The sequence below is a fragment of the Schistocerca americana genome, chromosome X, assembly GCF_021461395.2.
Source record: "Schistocerca americana isolate TAMUIC-IGC-003095 chromosome X, iqSchAmer2.1, whole genome shotgun sequence".
Classification (NCBI taxonomy): domain Eukaryota; kingdom Metazoa; phylum Arthropoda; class Insecta; order Orthoptera; family Acrididae; genus Schistocerca; species Schistocerca americana.
Genome location: NC_060130.1, coordinates 1,004,033,405 through 1,004,060,115, shown reverse-complemented (window position 1 = coordinate 1,004,060,115; position 26,711 = coordinate 1,004,033,405). Strand labels below are relative to the sequence as shown.

General features: G+C 37.1%; 1 protein-coding gene across 1 annotated transcript in view; it reads right to left on the bottom strand.

Moving 5' to 3' along the window:
- Positions 1–4,504: 4,504 nt before the first annotated feature.
- Positions 4,505–26,711, bottom strand: part of LOC124555205 (organic cation transporter protein-like) — a 543,400-nt gene continuing 521,193 nt past the window's right edge. The window contains exon 12 of the mRNA XM_047129052.1: positions 4,505–5,450. Coding sequence (XP_046985008.1) covers positions 5,235–5,450 — 216 coding nt within the window. The 3' untranslated portion in view covers positions 4,505–5,234. The remainder of the gene's footprint in view (positions 5,451–26,711) is intronic.

The following is a 26,711-nucleotide window of genomic DNA, read 5'->3' as shown; positions in this document are numbered from 1 at the left end:
GCAGAGTCTGTCACTTGAGTTTATTAAACATCTCCGTAACGCTATCATGGTTACCAAATAACCCTGTGACGAAACGCGCCGCTCTTCTTTGGATCTTCTCTATCTCCTCCGTCAGACCAATCTGGTACGGATCCCACACTGATGAGCAATACTCAAGTATAGGTCGAACGAGTGTTTTGTAAGCCACCTCCTTTGTTGATGGACTACATTTTCTAAGCACTCTCCCAATGAATCTCAACCTGGTACCCGCCTTACCAACAATTAATTTTATATGATCATTCCACTTCAATACGTTGATAGCTCCGAAAAATATAGGATGCAATATGAGCCTTAAAACACATTTTCTTCATAGTGATCTTGACTTTTCCCCTGATAATCTTGGAGATGTTAGTGAAGAACAGGGAGAAGGGGCTCATCAAGACATGAGTGAAATAGAATAATGTTATCAAGGCAGGCGGGATGAAGGAATGATGGCTGACTACAGCTGGTCTCTAAAAAGAGATAATGTGGAGTAAAGCATAGAAAAAAATCTTGCAGACAAGATGTCAGTATGAAGAGGAAGGGGTAGTGAAAAATTGCAGTGTCTCTGTAAGACTTGGAATATGTTGAACTTAAATTGTGATTAGGTCTATGAAGAAATGAGCGATGTGTGATTTTGTTTATGGCATGTATTTGTAAACAGTTTACAGGTTACTATATAGCAGTAAGTGTCTTTATTAATAAGTTAAAAATCTTAATAGTGTACAAATATGACAATACTTAATCTCACATTCTTCAACAGAGGCCAGAAATTAATAAAAATCACCCTTCAGGATTAAAAGCCTTGAACAAAAATTTAATTTCAAATGGTTCAAGTGGCTCTGAGCACTATGGGACTTAACGTCTAAGGTCATCAGTCCCCTAGAACTTAGAACTACTTGAACCTAACTAACCTAAGGACATCACACACATCCATGCCTGAGGCAGGATTCGAACCTGCGACCGTAGCGGTCATGTGGTTCCAGACTGTAGCGCCTAGAACCGCTTGGCCACCCCGGCCTGCAAAAATTTGATTTCACAGCCCTGCATAATCAAATCAATCCCATCTTATCAGTTAACAGTACTGTGTTTGTTAAAGAGCTTTATGAGACAATATATCTATGTGATCAAAATATCATCCACTCTTAAAGCTAACTGGACTTTCTCGTTCTATGATTTTATTTTTCCAGTCTCCTCCTTCCCTGTATTTCATGTTGTCTTTATTTCAGCACTTGATGTGACTAGCCTCTTCTCATAAAGAATTTGCACCAATGGCTCAGTTACTTTCTTTAATGTTCTACAGTATTCCTTGCAAAGAGCTAAGCAGTTTTCGAATAAGAAACCAACATTAATAAATGTTTTTTTTTTTTTTTCCATTCAGCTCACATGTACTGTAACACCTATCTAGTTCATGCCTTTGAGCAGATTCTTGAATACTCAATTCTGGACCTATTAACCAGGTACTCTCCTGAACACAGGATTAGTAGATATTATATTCCGATCAGTATTAATACTTCACAGAAGGAACTGCTTGTCATGGTTTGAAAGGCTATTTATTGACTATTGGTTTTGTTATCTGATTTTGCTCATTAGATTTGCTTATAAAGATATTATCTATGTCTCCTCTGGAGCAGTTAGCTACCACAGTTGGAAAATTTAGTCCAAACTGAATTGAGTGATAATATTAATACAATAATTTCTAAAGAAAACCGTATTAAAACTATCCCTAACCACTATTTCTTTTGTTTCTTTTTTTACTTTAAAATATATTAATAGCCACTGAACATAATTTACATCTACATTAAATTTTTGCTGGAATTTTTCCTTCTACAGTTACTATTAAAACAGATTTATCATGAAATTTCTTCTTCTTTTGGGGCATACTTCCAGATGCTGCTATGAGCAAAATTTATCAACATGTAATTTCTGATATATGTGGCAACTCCTCCCTTTCTCCATATATGATCTATAGAAGTAAGATGCTATCCTTTACCAGTAGTCACATGATCTTCAACAAAGCACATTTTTGTCCCCTAGACTTCATGATTAATTCAGCACAAATACATGGTTGATTAGTGGTCCTTATCAGAACTCAAGTATTCTGCTGCAATAAGTAAAGCTGACTTTTTGCACTGACAAAAGTTATAGCCCACAGGAAGAAAATTTCTGAAAATTTTTCAACTGACTGACTTTGACATGAACAAAGTTGGTTAGAATAATGTTCAGTTATAACCTCCCTCACAATTTTGTTTATTTCTTCTCTCCTTACCTTAAAATAGGTACTTCCATGACATCTGCAATCACTGGTATTCTATCACTCACTAAATAGCTGTCCCCCAACCACATGACTTTTTTTGCTATCAGTCCTATCAGTTTTTTCCTTCCCTTTGTCACTGACGCAAAGCTGATGCCAAGTGTAATCCCAACTGAGACAGACTCAATTGCTACTATGCCAAAATGTAGCCCTATGTCCAGCATAAACAACTGTTTCTAGAGTTTCAAGATTTGATTGGATTGTTTGGGGAGAGAGACCAAACAGTGAGGGCATCGGTCTCATTGGATTAGGGACGGACGGGGAAGGAAGTCGGCCGTGCCCTTTCAAAGGAACCATCCCAGCATTTGCCTGGAGCGATTTAGGGAAATCACGGAAAAACTAAATCAGGATGGCCGGACGTGGGATTGAACGGTCACCCTCCCAAATGCGAGTCCAGTGCGCTAAGCACTGCGCCACCTTGCTCAGTAGAGTTTCAAGAGTTCAAATGATGTCAGACATTGTGGCGCAGAACATATGCAAACTCAACACTGTTGTGGTTTAATGGTGATTCTATCTTTACGATATCACTCATCACAGTGTACTTAGAATATCTGTCAGTATTATTCCCACCTCCCCATTCCCACCTCCCCATTCCCCCCCCCCCCTCCCCCCCCCCCCCCCCCCCCACCACCACACTATAAGCCAAGTTTCATGCTTTGTGAAATCTTTTCACAGTGATTCTATATCCTCTGTTACTTTGTAAGCCATGCAAAGACTAGAATGAAATTTTCACTCTACAGCGGAGTGTGCGCTAATATGAAACTTCCTGGCACATTAAAACTGTGTGCTGGACCAAGACTCAAACTTGGGACCTTTGCCTTTTGTGGGCAAGTGCTCTAGCTCATTTGGTAGAGCACTTGCCAGCGTGAATGGCAAAGGTCCCGATTTCGAGTCTCAGTCTGGCACACAGTTTTAATCTGCCAGGAAGTTTCATGCAAAGACTAGGTTGAAAATTTGTGATATCATATTCTAATCCTATTTCATACTGGAACTGTTGCACAACACCTCTGTCATGTACCCAACAACAAAACTGTCTTTCTCTTTGCCAACTTCACTAAATTTTTACTTTCAGAATTTGTTGAATGTTAATTGTGGCCTGTATACAGCTATATCTGGCTGAGGCTTATCCATTTCAAACTGAATCAACAGGTCCAACTTCGTTTCCATATTTGGCACAAAGCAGTCTGATTAAGTATTATGCATGTTCCCGCCTGTTGTCTGTCAGCATTTCACACGTCTTTTTACCCCTCTCCCTCCTCAACCTGTCTAGATCTTTTCATGGCTTACCTAATTCAGCCTAAAGGACATACACTTCCTTTTCCTGTTCAGCTATCTTCCTACCCATACTGCATGTCCGACAGAATGTCTGATGAGCTTCATTCATTCATTCACTTCCGCCATACCCACACCTCTACACTCACTCCAGTGGAAAAACTAGACCACCATCACATCAAAACCAGAAGCTATCGCTATTACACTGTGCTAAACACTGATAATGATTTACCAAGAGTAAGTTAATATATTTTTGAGCGTGGTTACAGAAACTGGGTCTTTACGTAGTTACACTTAAATTAGGATCAGTGCAAATCTGCTGGAATAACATGATGGTATGTCACTCTGAAAGTATGTACTGGGTAATAATGAGATGAACACAACTCATTTAAGCTGAAATTTAAAACAGTTAGATGAAACTGTTTATTTACTGCATGTAGTGTGATATGTTTTGTTTTAACTGCTAAAAAGATATGTGGCAGAAGAGACCATATGGAGTTCATTGTGGGCATGTAGCGTACTCCTGTATAAAAACATGAATAACTGCAGTGTATGTGATGCCTGTTGTCTCACTGAGTTATGCCTTCACTCCTTAAGACACTGTGAAGAGGCACAGAATTTAACTCTGGTCATTACTGCACAGTGAAGTGACTGGAAATTCTATGCCAACTCCATTCCTCAGCTTGGAGTTTCTGTTGAATGTACTCCATCACAGTCAAAGATCATTTGAGAAATTGAGTATCAAATTCTGTGTATTACAAAATAATGTGGAATAAATTTTATTAGTTGCTATTAACTTGAGGTTCCCCATGCTATATTTCAAGATTTGAAACAGAGAAATAATAACCTCATTGTAAGTCTTTATTTTTAACAACACAGTCATTAACTGTGTTGCTCACATTTATTTCACATTTCCTTACATATTTTGTACTGCTCTACTTACAAAATGTTTCAGTAGAGGAATAAGGAAACATACAATTCACAAAAAGATTGTCAAATAAAAACTGACATTTTTAAAAATTGCTAATTGTATACATATTTATAAAAAATCATGTCTTACAGTACAACACAGCTGGTAGCACACACATTATAAAGTGATTTGTAGGTATTTTGTAATACAAAAATTTCATTTGCACACAAATTAACAGTTATATAAAAGTCTTTTCATTAAAATATATGTTTTGTTTGTTCATTGCAAATAATGCCATCTATTCACATGAAAATATAACCTGAAACACCAGTCACTTCTGTTGCAAATTATCATGCTGCACAACTACATTAATTTTCATTTTAGTAATGTATTTTTGTTAAAAATTAAACATTACACTTCACGTCACATATGGGACTTCCACAATCACAGTTCAAGACAAATACTTTACAACACCACAAACATTTATATAAATTAATGCCCTTTATCAGTACAGTGTTTCACTATTTTACCACAAATGAGGAATTAAAGGCACCCATCACAGAAACGTAGCATCATTTAGTTCATCATAATAAAAATAGAGGGGCATCAGGAAAAAGATATATCTTGATTCCATCAAGTATTTTTTCACAGCACTACACAGTGGAACACTTCATGTTAAGAGATCATGTGTCATCAGGTACTCATTAGTCTCATTTTCATCTAAGCTGCTGCATCTGCAGAGCCTTTCACATTGCAAGTCTCGCTTTTAACTAGAGATGAAAACTTTCTGCTCGGTTTACGACCAAAGTTCTCTGCATCTTCCACTGTGTCTGGCATTTTAGTGTTTTTTGTTTCTGGAAACAGCAGTGCCAGTAGTCCAGATGCAACAGTCATAGAACCATACAAGATCAGTGGCAGTGACTCCATGTAGCGAGCCTGGAAAACAAAGTTTCAGATTTGAAAATACCAATTATTGTAAAAACTAATTTTAAAAATTATTTAATTTTCATAATTGATAAACATCTATAATGTATATTTATCATAGTGTTAAAGCAAACATGGAAGGAAAGAGCTTCAGCCTCAAAATGTATGTATAATTTGCATTCCATGGTACAACATACATTTATCCATCAAAATAGAGTAATTCACTCCATAATTTATACACACATTAAAAAAGTTTTGCATCACCTCAGTTCTGAGAGTTCCAGAACCTGTACAGAAAATTGGAATAAAGATCAACATAAATGTCATTTTTCCCCCTTTTTATTGTTCATGATGACCACACATTTCATGTTGGACCACCATAGAGTGAGACCTTCAGAGGTGTGGGCCAGATTGCTGTACACACCAGTACCTCTAATATCCAGTAGCATGTCCTCTTGCACTGATGCATGCCTCACCATTATACTGCCGATATGGTTGCCCTATCAGTCGGGGGATGGCATTCACATATCGTACAGCCACTATGGTGCCTTCCATGACCACCAGTGGCATATGTTGGCCCCACATAATGCCACCTCAAAACATGTGGGAACCTCCACCTTGCTGAATCACTGGAAAGCGTGTCTATGGCATTCAGCCTGACCGGGTTGCCTCCAAACATGTCTCCGATAATTGTCTGGTTGAAGGAATTTGCGACACTCGTAGGTGAAGAGAACATGATGCCAATCCTGAGCAGTCCATTTGGCACGTTTTGGGCCCATCTGTACCGCGCTGCACGGTGTCGTGGTTGCAAAGATGGACCTCGCCATGGACGTCGGGAGTGAAGTTGCACATCGTGCAGCCTATTACACAGTTTGAGTCATAATATGATGTCCTGTGCCTACACGAAAAGCATTATTCAACGTGGTGGTGTTGCTGTCAGGGTTCCTCCAAGCCGTAATCCATATGTAGCGGTCATCCACTGCAGTAGTAGCCCTTGGGCAGCCTCGGTGAGGCATGCCATTGACAGTTCCTGTCTCTCTGTATCTCCTCCACATCTGAATAACATCACTTTGGTTCACTCTGAGACGCCTAGACATTTCCCTTGTTGAAAGCCCTTCCTTGCACAGAGTAACAATGCAGTCACGATCAAACCACAGTATTGACTGTCTACGCATGGATGAACTGCAGACAACATGAGCTGTGGACCTCCTTCCTGGTGGAATGACTGGAACTGATCAGCTGCCGGACCCCCATTATCTAAAGGGTGCTGTTCTTGCATGGTTGTTTACATCTTTGGGTGGGTTTAGTGACATCTCTGAACAGTCAAGGCAACTGTGTCTGTGATACAATATCCACAGTCAATGCCTATCTTCAGGAGTTCTGGGAACCTGAATGATGAAAACTTTTTTGATGTATGTATTTGGTATGTATGTTAAGGTATTACAAGGTATGGAAAGAGGCTGTCCCCAAAATTAGAATAATATAAATAACTGTTTCTTATTCTTTTATTTTACAACATAATATGTTAGAACTACACTGACTAAATATTGTTGGTGAATTCAACCCCTAACTCATGTCTTAAATTTAATAAACAATGCTTCATGTTAAAGCTCTATTAGAATTCTCAACATACTTTTGCAGTTTCATTTAAGTTTTTCAAATAATGGATAAAAGAAAGATAACCATTCAGAATATAGTTAGGGTATTGAGTGTGACCATGCACATGCACACATCAACATCCATACTCTGCCCACCACTGTGAAGGGCATGATAAGGTGTCATGTCCCATTCTGTCACATATTAGAAGTTCTTCCTGTTCCATTTGCATATGATGTGGGAAAAGAATGACTGCTTAAATGTGTACATTCATTATCACCAGTTAGTACTGTTTGATATGTGTCCCACAAATTAACAGTATTCTAGGGTGAGATGCAGAAGTATTTTGTAAGCAATCTTTTTTGTAGAATGACTTGCATTTTCCCAGTATCATATCAAGCAATCCATCTGCTTTACCTACAAATAAGCCTTTATGACCATTCCATTTCATATCATCACAAATTATTTCACACAGGTAACTGTACCAGTTGACAGTGTGATGGGTGCTCTCTAATGTTGCAGTCATAACATACAAAGTTTTTGTGTTTTATAAAGTGCACAATTTTGCACTTATGAACATACAAAGTTAGTTGCTAATCTCTGCACCTTTGAAATTTTATCATGATCTGAATGGATATTTGTACAGCGAGAAAGGGCGTCAGCATTTGCATGCTTCGACGTGGGCCGGTACATCATCTCGTACTGATACTGTAGCAGTAACAAAGCTCAACGTTGCAGGTTCTGAGCCTCGCACGGCAGAACAGATTTGGACGATGAAACAAAGACTGAAATGGCTTATGGTCCGTCACTAGGCACAACTTCCGACCAAACACATAATGGTGAAACTTAGCAATGCCATAGAGAACAGCGAGTGCTTTCGTCTCGATTTGGGATTAGTTACATTGAGTCTTGGTCATTAACGTGGAAGCGAAAGTAATCAGACTGTCCTGTGAACCAAATATGTGCGAGAGCACAACTCCAATTCCATACGAAGAAGCGTCCACTGCCAAAACTACAAACCGAGCGGGATGGATAAAAACAAGGCATCTGTCACAGGAAAAGGCATTTTTAAGTTTCTGTAATGCATCCTGACACTCTGTGGTCCAAACAAAAGGCACATTCTTCCGGCGGAAACGATGCAACGGAGCCACGTTCTGGGCTGCATTGGGTATAAACCGGATATTATATGCCAACTTTCCGACAACTGAGTGCAATTCCGTCACGTTCCGCGGAACAGGGAGATCCTGGTTGACTGAGCGCCTTGGCTATTAAGAACATGGGCCAAGTGCCGAATTTCAATCTGAAAGAAAGCACATTTTGCCAGGCGACATTTCAAATCTGCAAACGAAAGCACTTTAAAAAGTGTACGAAAGTTACTGTCATGTACACACCGCAATATCGTCCAAGAAATTTGAACAGAACTTTTGCAGTAAGCTGTTCTAAGTAGCATTGGAATATGGAAGGCACAGAAGCGCTGCCAAACGGTAAGAGCAAAAATTTGAACAACTCTAAATTTATGTTGACCACAAACACTTTCTGAGACTCCTCATCTAGCGAAATTTACAAATACGCATCGCATAAGTCAATTTTTGAAAAACAGCGACCTGCATCAAGCTTGTCCATTAATTCCTCAGGGGGAGGCAACGGATAAGTATCAATTATTACTTCCGGATTCACAGTGGATTTAAGATCAACACAAAGACGAAGTTTTCCAGAAGGCTTTGGTAAGATTACTAACGGAGAAGACCACTGACTCTACTGGGTAGGTGCCGGCCGCGGTGGACGTGCGGTTCTGGCGCTGCAGTCCGGAACCGCGGGAAAACTGGGTAGGAGCAACTACACTACCGTGTCATCATTCTTTAAGTTCATTTGCAACTTGTCTTGCAGCGGTGTACTGTAGGTCTCTAGAAGAGCGTAGCGTTCCAAAAGATTGGAAAAGGGCACAGGTCATCCCCGTTTTCAAGAGGGGACGTCGAACAAATGTGCAGAACTATAGACCTATATCTCTAACGTCGATCAGTAGCTGAATTTTGGAACATGTATTATGTTCGAGCATAATGACTTTTCTGGAGACTAGAAATCTACTCTGTAGGAATCAGCATGGGTTTCGAAAAAGACGATCGTGTGAAACCCAGCTCGCGCTATTCGTCCACGAGACTCAGAGTGCCATAGACACGGGTTCCCAGATAGATGCCGTGTTTCTTGACTTCCGCAAGGCGTTTGATACAGTTCCCCACAGTCGTTCAATGAACAAAGTAAGAGCATATGGACTATCAGACCAATTGTGTGATTGGATTGAAGAGTTCCTAGATAACAGAACGCAGCATGTCATTCTCAATGGAGAGAAGTCTTCCGAAGTAAGAGAGATTTCTGGTGTGCCGCAGGAGAGTGTCGTAAGACCATTGCTATTCACAATATATATATATAAATGACCTTGTGGATAACACCAGAAGTTCACTGAGGCTTTTTGCGGATGATGCTGTGGTATATCCAGAGGTTTTAACAATGGAAAATTGTACTGAAATGCAGGAGGATCTGCAACGAAATGACGCATGGTGCAGGGAATGGCAATTGAATCTCAATGTAGACAAGTGTAATGTGTTGCGAATACTTAGAAAGAAAGATCCTTTATCATTTTGCTACAATATAGCAGGTCAGCAGCTAGAAGCAGTTAATTCCATAAATTATCTGGGAGCAGGCATTAGGGGTGATTTAAAATGGAATGGCCATATAAAATTAATCGTCGGTAAAGCAGATGCCAGACTGAGATTCATTGGAAGAATTCTAAGGAAATGGAATCCGAAAACAAAGGAAGTAGGTTACAGTACACTTGTTCGCCCACTGCTTGTATATTGCTCTTCTGTGTGGGATCCGTACCAGATAGGGTTGATAGAAGAGATAGAGAAGATCCAACGGAGAGCAGCGCGCTTCGTTACAGGGTCATTTAGTAATCGCGAAAGCGTTACGGAGATGATAGATAAACTCCAGTGGAAGACTCTGCAGGAGAGATGCTCAATTGCTCGGTACGGGCTTTTGTTGAAGTTTCGAGAACATACCTTCACCGAGGAGTCAATTAGTATATAGCTCCCTGCAACGTATATCTCGCGAAGAGATCATGAGGATAAAATCAGAGAGATTAGAGCCCACACAGAGGCACACCGACAATCTTTCTTTCCACTAACAATACGAGACTGGAATAGAAGGGGAACCGATAGAGGTACTCAAGGTAGCCTCCGCCACACACAGTCAGTTGGCTTGCGGAGTATGGATGTGGATGTAGATGTAAAACTTTGTCTCTAACCTGAGAAAATCTGAGGTTACTGTCAGTTTATGTTGTATATTAAATACCTGACATACTAAACAGTAAAGATCTTAACATAAGTGCAGGGGGACACACCTAAAGTTACTTAAACTTCTGTTGATGACTTTCCATACAAGGTAACATACTTTTATTTATTTATTACCATCCCAATGATCACATTTGTGATACAGGATTTATCCAGATACATTTTAACAACTATATAATATCTTTACAATATTTTTATCTATGCTGAATTCATATGAATGTATCTTATGTTTAATACAACATCCAACTAATAAGTGTTTTTATAACATAATTTCTTATGTGCTTGACAGACCTATTCCTTGATGTTGTGATTTCATTTGTCACATTTATGATATCATATATTCTTATACAGTTGAGCAGATCTATTCACTTATATTGTAGTGACATTTGTTAAGCATGTGGTTCTTAATCTTCTTATGTGTTTGACAGACATACTCACTGATGTAATTTCCATTGGTCACATTAACGTAAACATATATTCTTATACAGTTGTGCAGAGATATTCACTTATGCTGTAATAACATTTGTCAAGCATGTGGTTCTTTATATTCTAATACATTTGAGCATAGAAATTCACTTACACTGTAATAACATTTGTCAAGCATGTGATTCTTTATAATAGTTTTAAATTTATCCTCATTTTTGAGCTCTTTGATATGTTTTGGTAGTGCATTAAAAAGTTTGATGCCTTGATTACATACATGTTTCTGATTTCAGGTCCTTATTACAGCTTGTAAGTGGAGATCTTTACACTGCTGTGTATCGTAATTATGGCAGTCTGTATTGGTTTTCATTTTGTCCTGATTTCTTTTGATCACCAACAGACACTTCAGAATTGTTAAAATTTTCAGTGCTTTGAAAAGAGGCCTACAATGCCTTTGAGGTGGGCTCTGGGTCATTATCCGAATTGCGCGTTTTTGTAATTTGAAAATCTCATTTAGATGACAATTTGTTTTTCCCCAGAATACTATCCCATAGGATGCAATGGACTGTATATCTTGTAGGAAATTGTCCACAGTACTGTGCAATGACTGCTTCATATCACTAACTATTAAACTAGTATCATCAGCAAATAACATTATTATAGCTTTTCTCTCTGACAACTGAATATCATTAATGCAAATGAGGAACAGCAAGGTGCCTAATACACTTCCTTTAGGTACTCCTACTGTCACCTCCCTTGGATCTGATCTTAGTTTAATTTTTTGGTTAATATTTGGTGCCATAATTTCAACCACTTGAATCCTCTTTTCCAGATATGACTCAGCCCACTTTTTTACCGGTCCTCTGATACCTATAGCTTCAAGCTTTTCCGAAAGTGTGCTGTGGTCAACAGTGTCAAAGGCTTTTGACAAATCTAGATTTATCCCAACTACACGTTTTCCCTCTTCCAATTTACTCATTATTTCTTTTGTGTATTCCAGTACAGCTGTTTCGGTACTTCTCCCAGCTTGAAATCCATGCTGATTACTGTTTATCATACTGTGGACATTAAGATAACGTGTGGCTCTGTATTTCATTAATATCTCTAAAACCTTAGAGAAAGTTGGGAGAAGTGAGACAGGTCTGTAGTTTTCTATTTTAAGCTTATCACCCTTTTTCAACAGGGGAACGACTTTAGAAATTTTCTTTTTCTGTGGAAACACACCCTCAGCCATTGACAAGTTTGCTATGTGCGCCAATGGTTTCGCTATTTGATTAGCTATTTTCTTTACTAGTATTATTGGCACCTCATCTACTCCAGCTGACATCTTGGACTTGAGACTTTTAATCACTTTTAAAACTTCCTTTTCGTTTGTTGGAACTGCCATCATACTGCTGGCTGCCTTGGGTGCTTCCCTCTTAATCTGCTCCCCAAAATTCCTGCTTAATGTCTGGGGTACATTTAAAAAGTAATTATTTATATAATTAGGCATGGTATATTTATCTACCATTTTATTCTCCTCCTCTTTTAGAATAATTTCCTTATCTTTGATAGGTACCCTGGTTCCTTTTCTCACAATTTCCCATGCTATTTTAGGTTTATTTCTGGACTGTTTTATTTCCAAATCATTACTTAGTAACTTTGCATTCGCAATTACTCTGCAGCATATTTTCCTATACCTTTTTACATATTCTATAAAATCAGTATCTGCACACTCCCTCAACTCTGAATTCAGTTTTTTCATGTTTTCAGATGATTTCTTAATGCCAAGAGTCATCCAAGAACTTTACTTTATGTGTCCACTAGACTTGATTCTGGTCAGTTTCTTTGGAAAACACATCTCAAAGTTCATCATAGAAATCAATGCAAATACACTATATGCCTAATCTGTACTTGTTTGTTTCATAACATCTAACCAGTTTCCATTTTCTAAGATACTTATGACAGCTGTCCACAGAGAAGTTTCTTTTGTAAATATTATTTACACCTTTATCTTCCTCCTCCCCCCCCCCCCCCCTTCGATATCCGTTTGTGCTCTTTCTCACATATATGGATCCATCTATCATGTATGAAGAACAGAAAAGTGAAAAATCCGAATTGTGTATGTGGCTTTGTTCAGTGCAGTGGTCGAAAAAGTGCAGTCAAGATGTATAACGCTGGTACTGAAGAACTCATCTCTGATGTGCTGAAAGAAGAACTCGCAATACCTAAAATATATATGAATGACATCGAATCGTTGATTAATTCTTTGAATGTTGATTTTAATCCTTTTGTGAAAAATGTACAAAGTGAAAACTACAACACTCTCAAAGAAACCATTACTGAAATTCAAAGTGCTCCAATATCTGCTATAGTTACGAAAAACTCGTTTGCGCCCATTGCACAAGAGAAACACCGACAAATGAAATTACTGAGAGAAGACGAGACAAAACCAAAAGTTTGAATCTTTGCAGACAGCCATGGACGAGATTTAGCCACTATTCTTATGAATATGCAATCTAAATTTTCCATTACTGCCACAGTAAAACCCCGAGCTCCTTTCCTGCAAATAATTAAAGATTTAAGCCCTCAACCAAATTATGTTTGTGTAATTATTGCTGGAGCTAACGATGTTTATAAAAATGAGTCGAAAAATGCAATCACAGCATTGCGAAATGCACTGGAAAGAATCTCGCCAAGAAAAATAATCGTCGTTAGCATCCCACATAGACATGACCTAATAAACAGTTCATGTGTAAATAATGAAATCAAATTCACAAACAGAATGTTTCAAAAGGTATGCAAAGCATTCGAGGACGTGAAGTTTCTGGACAGTAATTCCGAAGAGAGAAACCATTTTACTCGACATGGAATGCACAGGAACCGGCTATGAAAACGTGTACTCTCTAAAGCATTATTGGCAGAAACATTCAAACTATTTGAAAACACCACTCCTCCAATCATTCTAAAAGCACCTGTGCCAATTGAAACTGTACCATTGGAAGAAATACAGACAGTGTCGTCAAAATACTTCTTCAAACCTAATGGAACAGCTGAAGGGAAGACTTCATATGCAGCAGCACCTGTATGTGAATCAACACAAACAGGTCTTTTATACAAAAGCACCAGCAGTTACAACTCAAGTGGGAAACGTTAGTCCACTGCCAACTTGTGAAGTAGCAGCATTTAAGGAGGAAGAACAGTCATCAATAGCAGAAACAGCAACACCAACCCCCACAGGATCAAGTGTACAAGCTGACAGTGTCGAAACCTCATCAACAGGAGATCCACCCTCTATGGCAAAAATGAGCACAGTAGTGACTGGAGCTGCTCCACATAGGATGTGCCTGAGATCAAGAAAGACCTCAGCTGCAAATGGGGATGTTTTGTAGTACTGGGGCAGAGGGGGGAAGGTTCCAATCAAAATGTAAGTAATGTAGCTAATAACAACAAATGTGGGTGTTACCAGCACAACAGCTCCCTCTTCCCTGCAGAAAACTGTTCCTGTAATACTGGTATGTCAAAAGAAATAAAACTCAGTCCCAACAGTGGCAGCACCACAACCAATCATGTAATTAAAAATAAGCTCAAAATTTTTCACCAAAATATTCAAAGCCTGCTCTGTAAGTTAGACCAATTTATTGTAAATATTGATGAACCAACAGGCGCAAATTGTGCTCATATTTTCTGTCTGACGGAACACCATATCACTTTTGGCATCGAAATGCTCAATATACCAAACTACGTTTTAGCTACCTCATTTTGTAGAAAGCATATGTGCAAAGGTGGGGCAGTTATTTATGTGAAAAACAGCCTGTCCTTTAATACAATAGATGTAGAGAAATATTGTGTAGAGAAAGACTTTGAGGCATGTGTCACAGAAATGGTAGAAGCTAACAAGAAACTGGTAATCGTAGCAGTATACAGGGCTCCATCTGGTAATTTTAAAGTATTCATGAAACAATTAGATTCTGTGCTATTGTATCTCACAAGAAAAAATAGGGACATTATAGTGACTGGAGGTTTTAATATAGATTTCCTAGAAAGCTCATCTTCTAAGACAGAGTTTGCAAATTTAATGCATACCTACAACCTGTCTCCACTGTCAGTTTTCCCACAAGAACTACTGCCACTTCCAGCACTCTAATAGACAATATCTTTGTAGATATGAGTAAAACTAATCACATCCAAGTTGAAAAAGTCATAAATGGTCTCTCTGATCATGATGGGCAAATACTCACAATTGACAACTTTAATACAAATCAGAACAAAGCTAGTGCACAGTGAAAAACCATTAGAAACATGAATGAGGAAAATATCCAAAAATTCAAATTATGCATTCGGGAGACTGACTGGAGGTATGTTTATCTTGCAAATGATGTTAATACAAAATATAATTTATTTACTGATGAATTATCAGGTATATTTGAAAATGCCTTTCCAAAAAAGGTCTGTAGACTACAGAACAGGCAATCAAGCAAAAAACCATGGCTCACCAAGGGCATAAAAATATCATGCCAGAGAAAAAGAGAACTATATATAATATCTAGACTATCCAATAATCCCCTCCAGATATTATAGGACATACTGCAAAATCTTAACTAAAGTCATTAAAAAATCTAAAAGTATGTGCATGCAATCTGAAATTAAATGTTCAAACAATAAAATCAGAACGATTTGGAATGTAATAAAGAGGGAAACAGGTACTGCACCATCTGACAATGAAAAAACTGCTGTCCTAAAAATTAACAATTTGGAAATAACTGATAGTAAACAGATAGACACATTTAACAACCACTTTCTAAGTGTCACCTCTCAAATAGGTTGCAGTGGTGACCTAAGGGAAGCTTTAGATATTCTGAAACTTAACCTCCCACAATGTTTTAATGATATAAATGTAACACCCATAACTGTTAATGAAATAAAAAAATAATTCACTCATTGAAAAGTAAAGGATCTTCAGGTATAGACAACATCTCTAATAAACTGTTGAAAGCCTGCAGTAATTGTGTAAGTGTAGTACTTGCTCACATTTGCAACACGTCTCTTTATGAGGGAGTTGTTCCAGATCGAATGAAATATGCCATTGTGAGACCTCTTTTCAAGTCTGGCGATGCTACAGATGTAAAAAATTATCGTCCTGTCTCTCTCTTAACAATATTTTCAAAGGTTCTTGAAAAGGTAGTGTATAACAGGATTGTGGCACATCTTGACAAACTTGATATTATTAACCACAGACAGTTTGGTTTTCAAAAAGGGGTTTCCACAGAGCGTGCCATATATTCACTCACAAATGATGTCTTGGAGTCTATTAATAGTAAGAAGTCACCAGATGGTGTCTTCTGTGATATTTCCAAGGCCTTTGATTGTGTAAACCACAAGATACTCTTGGAGAACGCCTATCATTATGGAATCAAAGGGCCTATAGGTAACTGGCTAAAATCATATCTTGAAGACAGGAAACAAAAGGTGGTTCTAAATGGCTGCAACAAAGGATCTTCTAATCTAGTGGATTCTGAATGCAGCATAATTCAGCATGGAGTTCCCCAGGGATCTGTCCTTGGACCCTTGCTGTTTTTAATATATGTTAATGATTTACCCCTGTCCATTAGTAAAAATTGTGAATTCACAATGTTTGCTGATGATACAAGCATTGTCGTAGATGGTAAGTCTACTGCTGATCTGGAGACTGATGTTAATGATATACTCAGAGAAGTTACAGCTTGGTTTTCAATTAATTCTCTTTCAGTTAATATTAAAAAAACTAATTTTATACAGTTCCACACAAAAAAATAAAACTCTAGAAAATATAGTAATTGCTCATGACAACCAGGAACTAGAACAGGTGCAATCCACTAAATTCCTGGGGGGTTCACATTGACAGTAGGCTCAACTGGGAACAGCATGTGTCCCTTACTCTAAAAAGGCTCTCATCAGCAACTTTTGCTCTAAGAATAATTACTCATTTTGGGGACATCAACATTTTAAAATCATCTTACTTTGAGTACTTTCACTCATTAATGAGTTACGGAATAATATTCTGGGGTAATTCACCAGCCTCAAAAAAAATCTTAACTGCTCAGAAGAGAGCAGTCAGAATCATGTGTGGGGTTCCTCCACAAACCTCACGTAGAAAACTTTTTACACAGTTAGGTATTCTGACCACAACATGTCAGTACATATACTCTCTGATGAACATAGTTAATAAAGACTATGCTCAGTATGAAGCAAATTGTTCATACCATAACTACAATACTAGAGGTAAAGATGATCTACATGTTGAACTAAAAAATTTTACACTTGTACAGAAGGGAGTAAAGTATGCTGCTATAAAGACTTTTAATGTATTGCCTAATTATATTAAATGTACAAGAGAAAATGAAACACTGTTCAAAGGTATGTTAAAAAAATACCTGCTCGACCATCCACTGTACTCGTTAGATGAATTCTTTTCCAGAAGTAATGCCCTCCCTTAATAATAGATGTATTTAGTCTCTTAGTTATTAGATGGATGATACAACATTATGTTAATGTTATAGTTATAATGTTATATTGAGAATTGCTATACTAGTTAAATGACAGCTTGTAAATGAGAAAAAGTGATACTTATAATATCTATATCATTGTATTATATTACTATTCTGTAGTATTAATTGTATTTGTACAATTGTATTGACACGTTCCACATCCAGGCGAATCACTCGCATGTACGGATCTATGGAATACGCATACCAAATAAAAAAATAAAAATAAAAAAAATGACCTTAAAGGGATTTCAATGGTGAGAGCATTGTGGTCAGACAATCCTAAATCTATGTTTGTTATGTCTATTTCAGTTGTTGGCACATTTGAGAAAATGTTATCTATGAGGCTATTGGAGGTGTTTGTTATTCTAGTTCAATTGTTTGTGTGTGGTGACTTGTTGAAACTCTTTAATATGTCCAAAAATTGCCTTTTTTGTTGACTTTTAACTAGAAGAGTAATATTGAAATCACCACAAAGAATAATCACAGTTTCTCTTTTGTAAAAAAGTATTTAGCAACAATTCTAAATTATCAAAAAAGACTTCTATGTTTCCACATGGTGACCTATACACTGTTATGACTATGACGTTTTTCATCAGGACATATAGCTGGACAGCACCTGCTTCAAAAAACTTTTCAATACTTAAGTTCTCTGCTTCACATCTCTTTTTTAAATTCTAACTCTTGTCTAAGGTAAATACCAACTCCACCACCTTTTTCAATTTTCCTACTATAATGATTTGCCAGTTTAAATGGATTAACATGAATACTACTAATTTCATGGTCCTTACACCAGTGTTCAGTAATACAAGACGATAGGTTGCGTGTTACTTACTACTATTTCAGGTTCACAATATTTGTTCTTGAGGCACTGCACATTTAGAGTCATAATCTTTAGAACAGGGGTGTGAGCACTAATGGTATTTCTCCTTTTGTTTAACGCTGTTAACTTGGAGTTTTCATTAAGACCGGATACCAAAAATCCTTTTTTATCACAGGTTTCTTGTTTCTGTTTCTTTTCCTACTTGAAATGGATGATGCTGATTGATTGTTTATACTAGGTGTGGCAGCTGATGACATTTTAATATTCACTATAGCAGATGTTGATGGTTGTAGTGCTTCAGTAAATGTTCCTCTTGTTAAGGTTTTCATTTCTTCTGCTTCTGCCCTCATTTGGAGGGGGATTTTAGGGAACTTTTCTACTGATATATGGCTTATTTCTTCTAGTAACTTTTCACCCATCATCTTTTTTCCATAATAGTTCCTGTGCTGTCCATGCCTGGTGAAATGATTTCTCTCTGAGCTGTTTGCATCCACAAAAGTTACACACTTAAAAGCACAGCAGATCTTCCTAAATTTATTATTTGTTGACATTATTTCTTTGTTTACACATGATTCCTTGATTAGATCATATCTATGTGGCACACTTACAACGAAAACCTTTAAATTTAGATCTGACAGCTTTTTTAGAGTTGTTTGAAGTGCCCTTGTCGCTAGTTGGCTTTCAGTTTTGTATATGTCATTTGCTCCACCTATTAGCACACAGCGTGTTCCCATCTTAACTAAGTTTTCACAATTATTTACTATTTCATTAAGGGGAGCAGCAGGTTTGACAATGCCTGTTACTCTAAATTGGGACTGCCGATAATTTATTATTTGTGCCACATCCTTTGCATGACTATCACCTAACACGCAGACTTCATATTTGTTGTTCTCCAGGTGCCCTCGTTCCGTTGGTTTTATAGTACACTTTGAAGAAACATTTCTCTTGTTATAACACACAGATGATCTAGATTCACTTTCACTTGTCTTATTTTTTGAGTTCACATTTTGTCCTGTTGTGTCTTTATTACCTGTTTATCTTTGCACTCTATTTACTGACGATTTCATACAGTCAGAAAGATTTTGTTTACTACTGTGTGCTCTGGGCCAAGAAATCTTCAACCCAGTCACAAATTTCATTGTATGCCCATAGTGAGCATATGGTACTAAGCCAAAAAGCTATACAGAAGCCAAAAATGGTGTATCCATCTGTTTGCCTTGATCCACAGAGTTCAGAATATCAGGTGGAAGGAGTGCGAGTTGTGTTTAAAATTACAGATGTTTTTGGAGTTCGTGATAGTGGTGGGCATGGAGTAGGTCATTGTGTTCAAATTAGCTAATAATTTTTGGGCTCATAACATGTTCTAAGATTCTACAACAGTTTCTGTATTTTTTGATGTGTCACTTAAGCAAGGAATAGTTCCTGAGAGGCTTAAGTATGCAGTTGTAAAACCGCTGTATAAGAAGGGGGATAAGACGGATACTGCTAACTATAGGCCAATATCACTACTGACAAGCTTTTCAAAGGTTTTAGAGAAACTAATGCATGCCAGGATAGTTAAGCATCTCAGTGAACACAATAGCTTCAGCAAAAGTCAGTTTGGATTTCAGAAAGGTTTGTCAACAGAAACTGGCAAACTCTTGGAATCTATCAACAAAAAACTGAAAGTGATTGGCATATTTTGTGACCTAACAAAAGGATTTGACTGTGTAAATCACCAAATTCATTTACAAAAAGCTGCACATCTCGGTATAAGTGGTACCACATGGAAATGGCTCTACTCATATCTGTCAAACAGGAAACAAAAAGTTGTAATAGATAGTCAAGATGGTGTCCCAGTATCTTCAGAACGGGGTACCATCACATGTGGAGTGCCGCAGGGCTCAGTTCTGGGCCCCCTACTTTTTATTATATTTATAAATGATCTTCCTCTCTCTACGGAATATTGTAGATTCACCATTTTCGCAGATGACACTACACTAGTTATTGATAATTCAGTAGATAAGCTTGAGGTAACGGCAAATAAGGTTTTAAATGAAACGGTGAACTGGTTCAACATTAATGGTCTTATTTTAAATTACTGTAAAACAAACTACATTCAGTTTCACAAAACATCCAAAGATGAGGAAATATTTGTAAAGGTAGGTGAGCAGACAATAACCAGGGTAGATTCCTCAAAATACCTAGGCTTGCATATTGATAGCAAACTGAATTGGTCAAACCACATCGTGGATCTGTGCAAAAGACTAAGTTCAGCAACATATGCATTGCGCATTGTTTCTTCTTATAGAAATATGGAAACCATGAAATCAGCGTATTATGGTTACTTTCATGCAATTATGGCATTTGGAATTATATTTTGGGGAAATCAGCCACTGGCTAAAAAGGTACTGTGTGTACAAAAAAGAGCCATAAGAATTATGTGTCGAGTCCATCCTAGAGCCACATGCAGGAATCTTTTTAAGAAGCTTGAAATACTTACATCCACTGCCCAATATACATTCTCGTTGATGTGCTTCATAAGGAAAGAAAAATCCATCTTTAAGCTGAATAGTGCATATCACAGTCACAATACTAGATGGAAACATGATATCCACTATGAACAGCCAAATCTAAGTATGGTGCAGAAGGAGTCCATTTCAGTGGCTGTAAGATTTTTAATGCCCTCCCTTCAAGAATTAAGTGTTTGGTAGATAATGATCTCTTGTTTAAAAAACCTTACGGCAGTTCCTATTGCAAGGATCATTTTATACATTAGAAGAGTTCCTGAACTACAGTGTTTAACATCTCTTGTATCGTAAATTGCAAATGTATGCCCAAATTTGTATTTGTAATACCGAATATTTTTATTATAAACATATTTTGCAATATTTATTTCTCAGTAACACTTTATTTTGTAATCTTTATCTCTCTCTAAAATCTATTTTTTTTAGTGGGACCTAAGTTACTGTTTACTGTTTTTGTTTTGTTTTGTTTTATGTATTACTATAAATTCTGGCCAAAAGCTTGTAAAATTGACACGTTCCATATCCTGTGATAGTGTCACAACATGGATCACCGGAACAAGAAATAAATAAATAAAAAATAATAAAAAAGTAAATAAATCAGCTATGAGTGTCTGGACACTAACTTTGGAGCCATCGATAGGCTTTACATATGACCAGAATTTATTTGGGTTTTGTGAGAGGTTTCTTGTTCAAATTTTATTATGATACTTGCTGGCAGCTTCAAGCATTGACCTTTTGAAAGCCAAAGCACATTTCATTTAGCATATATCTATCTATACTATCATGCAGTAGTTATGGCTCCTTTGGAAGAACGGACTTTGTATCAAAAAGCATACCTTGAAATACACCTTACAATACGTAGTATTTTGTAGTAGGTGTAGCTGAAATTCCATTGATTTCAGCAGACTGATGGTTACAGGTAATTTATATTATGCTATTTTTAGTTTATCTGTTTGAGTGATCTACAGGCCCCTGTTACGCAAGTGTAAATGACACTTAGCTAGTGACAACTGTACACTATGGAGAATCCCTCCCATCATGAACTGTTTTACTAGATACAGATCTATCCCATGCTTGGTCAATTATTCATCTAAATTTGAACTACAGTTCCCCTACATAATCTTGGCCACAGCTAATTTTTTCCATTGCTTCCTTCAGATTTGATGCTGTGGGGAACCAATTACTGCTTTTCACTCATTACCCATATGCAGATGGACCTTGGGTACCATTAAAGGGGAAATTGCCCCTCCTCCCTGCTGGGGCCAGCATGTGCTGTAGTCCTGTATTAGTGGGTAGTGAATGCACAACTGTGTGTCACTAAAATCATTGTAATGAACCTATATCAAAAGTGGCTTAAGATGTTCTATTTTATCTTAAAATAATATATCCTGGGTTTGACAAGAATTAATTCAGTAGTTTTCAAGAAAATATAGTTTTTAAAAATTTTAAATTCCAATAAAAATGGAAGTTACAAACTTGGAATATTAATAGCATTGCATAATTGGGTGTTAAATTACCATCTTGAGGTCACTGTTTAAATATCTTAATCATTTTCTAAGGTATTTCATTAAAAAGTGAAATTTGAAAAAAAAGACTGTACAGATTAACCACTTGTTTGGTTTAACTCAGAAATTAGAAAATTCAGCATCATATTCTGAATAAAAAATGAAGAAACTGTACCAACTTTAAAGTTTGTAACTGTAATGCTTTGAGATACTCTGAGATATAGTGTACCCAGACTAGGTTGATTCAAAAGAGAAAGTCTACAAGCAGATCCATTTATAAAACCATAGCTCTGGTATTTGAATAGAGGTTTCAAATTTATTCAGCTTATCTGGAGAACCATCATCTACTATAGAATTCATTTGAAATGCTAATTGGGAAAGTTAAAATTTTGGGTTAAATGACAAGTACTTTCACCTCTAGTCTACTGCATCCTGTAAGAAAGTCATTTGTTTCTGCACCAGTGAGCATTTTTTTAGGTGTCACAGAGTAGCTCATTCGCTCTGCGTGAGGCATCTGATTTGGTTTGTTAGTACAAAGTTAAGATTCAGGTTAGTTGTTCATGGGTGGAAAAGATTGTGTTTCAGATGACTGTTTCAAGAATTATTGTATCATACATGACACAACATTTATGTTAGTGAAGATTTATGGAACTGACTACTTGAGTGATACTTAAAGGAGGTACAAAGTGACTGTTATATTATTAACATACATGATATTTTGATAAGTTTTTATGTGCCATTTGCATGGAATACCACATGGTGATTGATGTATTAGAAGTTTCCACTCTTTGAGTGAGTAAACATCTCACTGAACTAAACAGCCAGCAATTAGTGAAATTCTAGAACACAAACATTGCAACATTACTAGAAATTAAGATCTGAAGTGTGTCAAGTGTTGTACGTTATTTTGTTGCAAAGAGCTTGCTTTCAAAGTGGAATTAAGAGGTCATAATACACAAACTTCTACTTGACTTGACATTACATCATTTATCAAAAAGCATACCTTACTGACATATACCTTACAGTGGGCAGTATTTGTGAGAGATCTGCTGGTCCTTGTGTGAGTGTAAAAGAGACTTGGCTTGTTAGAAACTCTGAAATCATATTATAACAACAGGTGCTGGCACCACCCCAGAACACTACCACCTCTCATCTATTTTACTTAACATGTAAATCTTTCTACTTACCTCAGTTGCTCTTTGTACTTTGGTAACAAATGTTGCTACAACTGCCTCAAGAGTACTGATAAAAATTCCATTGTGGACATAAAAGATGTCAGGTCTATTTGGGCTATTAGATTCAATATATATATTGACAATGGGTGGGTTTCTGAACTATTTATTCTCAGTAGATTTCAGAGAAGGCATTCAGTAATGTTTTCAGGTTGTCTTGTTACACTCACTGCTTACAAAACTGTAATTATCTCAACTGATTATTGTATGATTAAAGTCTTGTCCAATTACTACAGTGATAACGAGGGACAAACATATTAGTGAACTGAGGTTATCTCTACAGTTTTTGGTTACATCTGGCACTGATTCTGGTGGTTAACAGAAGGACCCAGTTACTTATACGCACCCTTGATACTAGGTCTTGACTAAACAAAAACACATGCAACTTCAGTTTGTACCTCAGTGGATTTGAGTTTCTCGTCTAGTGATTACACCACCTCTGCTTCCTATTAGTCTATCGTTATGTTACACACTTACCTTTACCCAAAAAATCTCACTGTTGTCAATTTTAGGTTTTAGCTGGATTTCTATCTAGTATTATGTTAGTGCCACTGCGTTTTAGGTGTGCTTCAAACTCTAGCACTTCGTTGCAAACACTTTGGCAGCTGATTACTAGGAATTTAACAGTCTTATCTGTGGGGGTATTTCTTTAGGTCTTACATAAGTACCTTGGGCCTCCTTCTGTTATCATTACCTGTACTGGACAGTGTCATCTAATCTAAAACGATCTCGAATGAATCCCACTTTGTTTGCTACCTGGGTAGCAACCTCCAATGAGTAGTGAACCCCTGAGCAATTTAACACTACTGTATGGAATGAATGGGGCATCTAAGAAAGATTCAGGAAGAAGAAAAACCTTATTTAGCACTATCATGTATATCATTACACTACCCACAACATCCGTACTACAAAAGAAGACTGAAAGCCACCTTCACTAGCATACCTGGAGACAGTATGAAAAGAGGCAGCAGAGGAATCTGAGAAGAGGATCAGTGAAGAAACAAACAGTAATTTGTGTATACACTACAGTACCTGGTTAAAGTGTGGACACACTTCAATGGTAGATGAAATCAGCATTGATGCAATGAAAGTTTTCAATATTCAGATTTTGAATGAGTTATGCCATTTGTGTGGCAATTGGAATACTAGATAGAAAACTAGTTTAAACGTAAAACTGACAACAGTGAGATTTTTTGGATAAAATTAAGTGTATAACAAAGGATAGGCTAATAGGAAACTGACTATGCATGTAAACATAAGTGGAAAGAAAAAACAAGAATATGTGTAACAAAAATATAGTTTTGGTTCTAGCAGTGGGCTGAAATTATCTGGTATGACAATAATAAAATATGGACTAAGGCATAAAAAAACCTGGTGAAGATTCTGTAGCTTTGAAGACAATTATAAAAAGTTAGCAGTATGAACCTAGAAACTAAACTGAGGTACTTGAACATGCAGGAAAAAAGTGGGTTGAAGATCACCTAAATTAACTAGAATAATGAAGGACAAATGTTGTCCTATTGGAAATCCCCATGCAGTAAATGGAGGTTTAGCAAAGTCGAACTAAATGATTTACAAAGTTAGTGTGTGCAGCCATAATGTCAAATTTGAGGAATACAACAATTACTTGGATAACTGTACTGGCAACATATATCCACAAAACATCAAGTTACAGTAATCCAGTTCATATACTGTTTCCACATGGTATGGAATCATGATGTGGGCAGCAGAAATAAAAAGAAAAATCAAAGAAAAAAGAGATTTGGCTAGGCATATCCTATCAAAGAACTGCCCGCATTAGAAATCTACACTTCAAATGAATGTTTTAACAGCCTCATTAAAAATCATGGGATAAAATCAACTTTTAAATCACATTTTAAAGTTTTAAATTGTGCAAAACTACAGGTTTGGTATTCAGTAGTCGAAATATTACCAGGAAGTTTGATTGCAGACAGATTCCTTCACTGATTCCATCCTCAGAGTAATAGATCACAAAATTACAGCTGCACACACACTGCTTAAGATAAAGTCAACTAACGAGGACAGTGATGAAGCATCAAGAGGCACACTGAAGATGATGCTGTATTTCTTGATGAAGCACACACCGTTTGTCCAGAATGTTCAGAGACTGATTATATTCCTAGCATATAAGCTACACCAGCACAGTAACTAGGCAGTAGGTTGAAGTAACAACTGCAAATGACAATGCCCAATCGATTGAAAAGCAAAATAAAGACAGCTATTTCCTGAAAGAAACCATTGTGGATGATGAGACTTGGTGTTAACAATACAAACCTACCACGAAATGACAAAGTGTAAGGATTCACTTGAAAGGCCAGTGGTTTGAACATAACTGACATTCATGACAATGTGACATGAAAATTTGACAACATCCCACAGAAGGACTTTTCTGAAAGTTTCACATGGTTGTATGAATGTTCTGTGCATCAATCAATGATCATTTATCAATGATCTTTGGTGTGACATCATAAGCATGCGATATCGCTCTCTAAGTTTTTATATATTTTTAGGTTTCAGATTTTAACGGTTTTTGTGATAATATTTACTATATAAAAGACTTATTAGTGGTTTCTTCATTCATCTCTGCCTTTCTTGTGTTGTGATCTGATATTTGTGAGTGTTTCGTATCGGGGCAACTTAACCTCTTACCTGTGTTTACATTCCGCGCTGACCAGTTGCAGCTGTAGCGGCACATCGAAAGCTAAGTACTAATTAATTGTTTATGTATAGTGGTTTATTTAGGAACTTTAGCAGTCTTCAACTGGTGTTCTTGGTGTTTTCTGGTGAAATAATTTCAGAAAAACCTTTTGGGAACTGTTTTCAGTTTCGTTACTGTGTCATTAGACGTTTGATTTTCTTTCTCTGTTAGTTTTTTCTTATATTCTCATTTGCTGTTGATTAATACCATTAATAATAGTAGTTACTTCCCTTGTAGAGTAAGTTTGTGATTATTGTAGTCAGTTTTTTAACATCTTCTTATTGTAGTAGCAGAACTTAGATAAAGTAATTTTCTTGTTTCAATAACTGTTAAATTTTACCATGAGTGAGAAGTGTGGGCTTTGCCGTAGGTTTGTGCGTAGTGGATTGTGGGGCAAAACTTGTTCGAAGTATTTTGACTGGGGGAAATGCAGTGGGGAAGCCAGTGGGCATTCTGGTGAGATCCTCTCCTGGCACTGCAGGTTATGTAGCAAGAGTAAGTTGATAGAGGAGCAGGAGGATAAGATCTGTGCCCTTCAGGTGCAGTTGAAAAACGCACAGGAGGAGCTAGATAGGATGAGGAGGGAGAAGGGGGTTGGGGAATGGGAGCTGGTTGTTG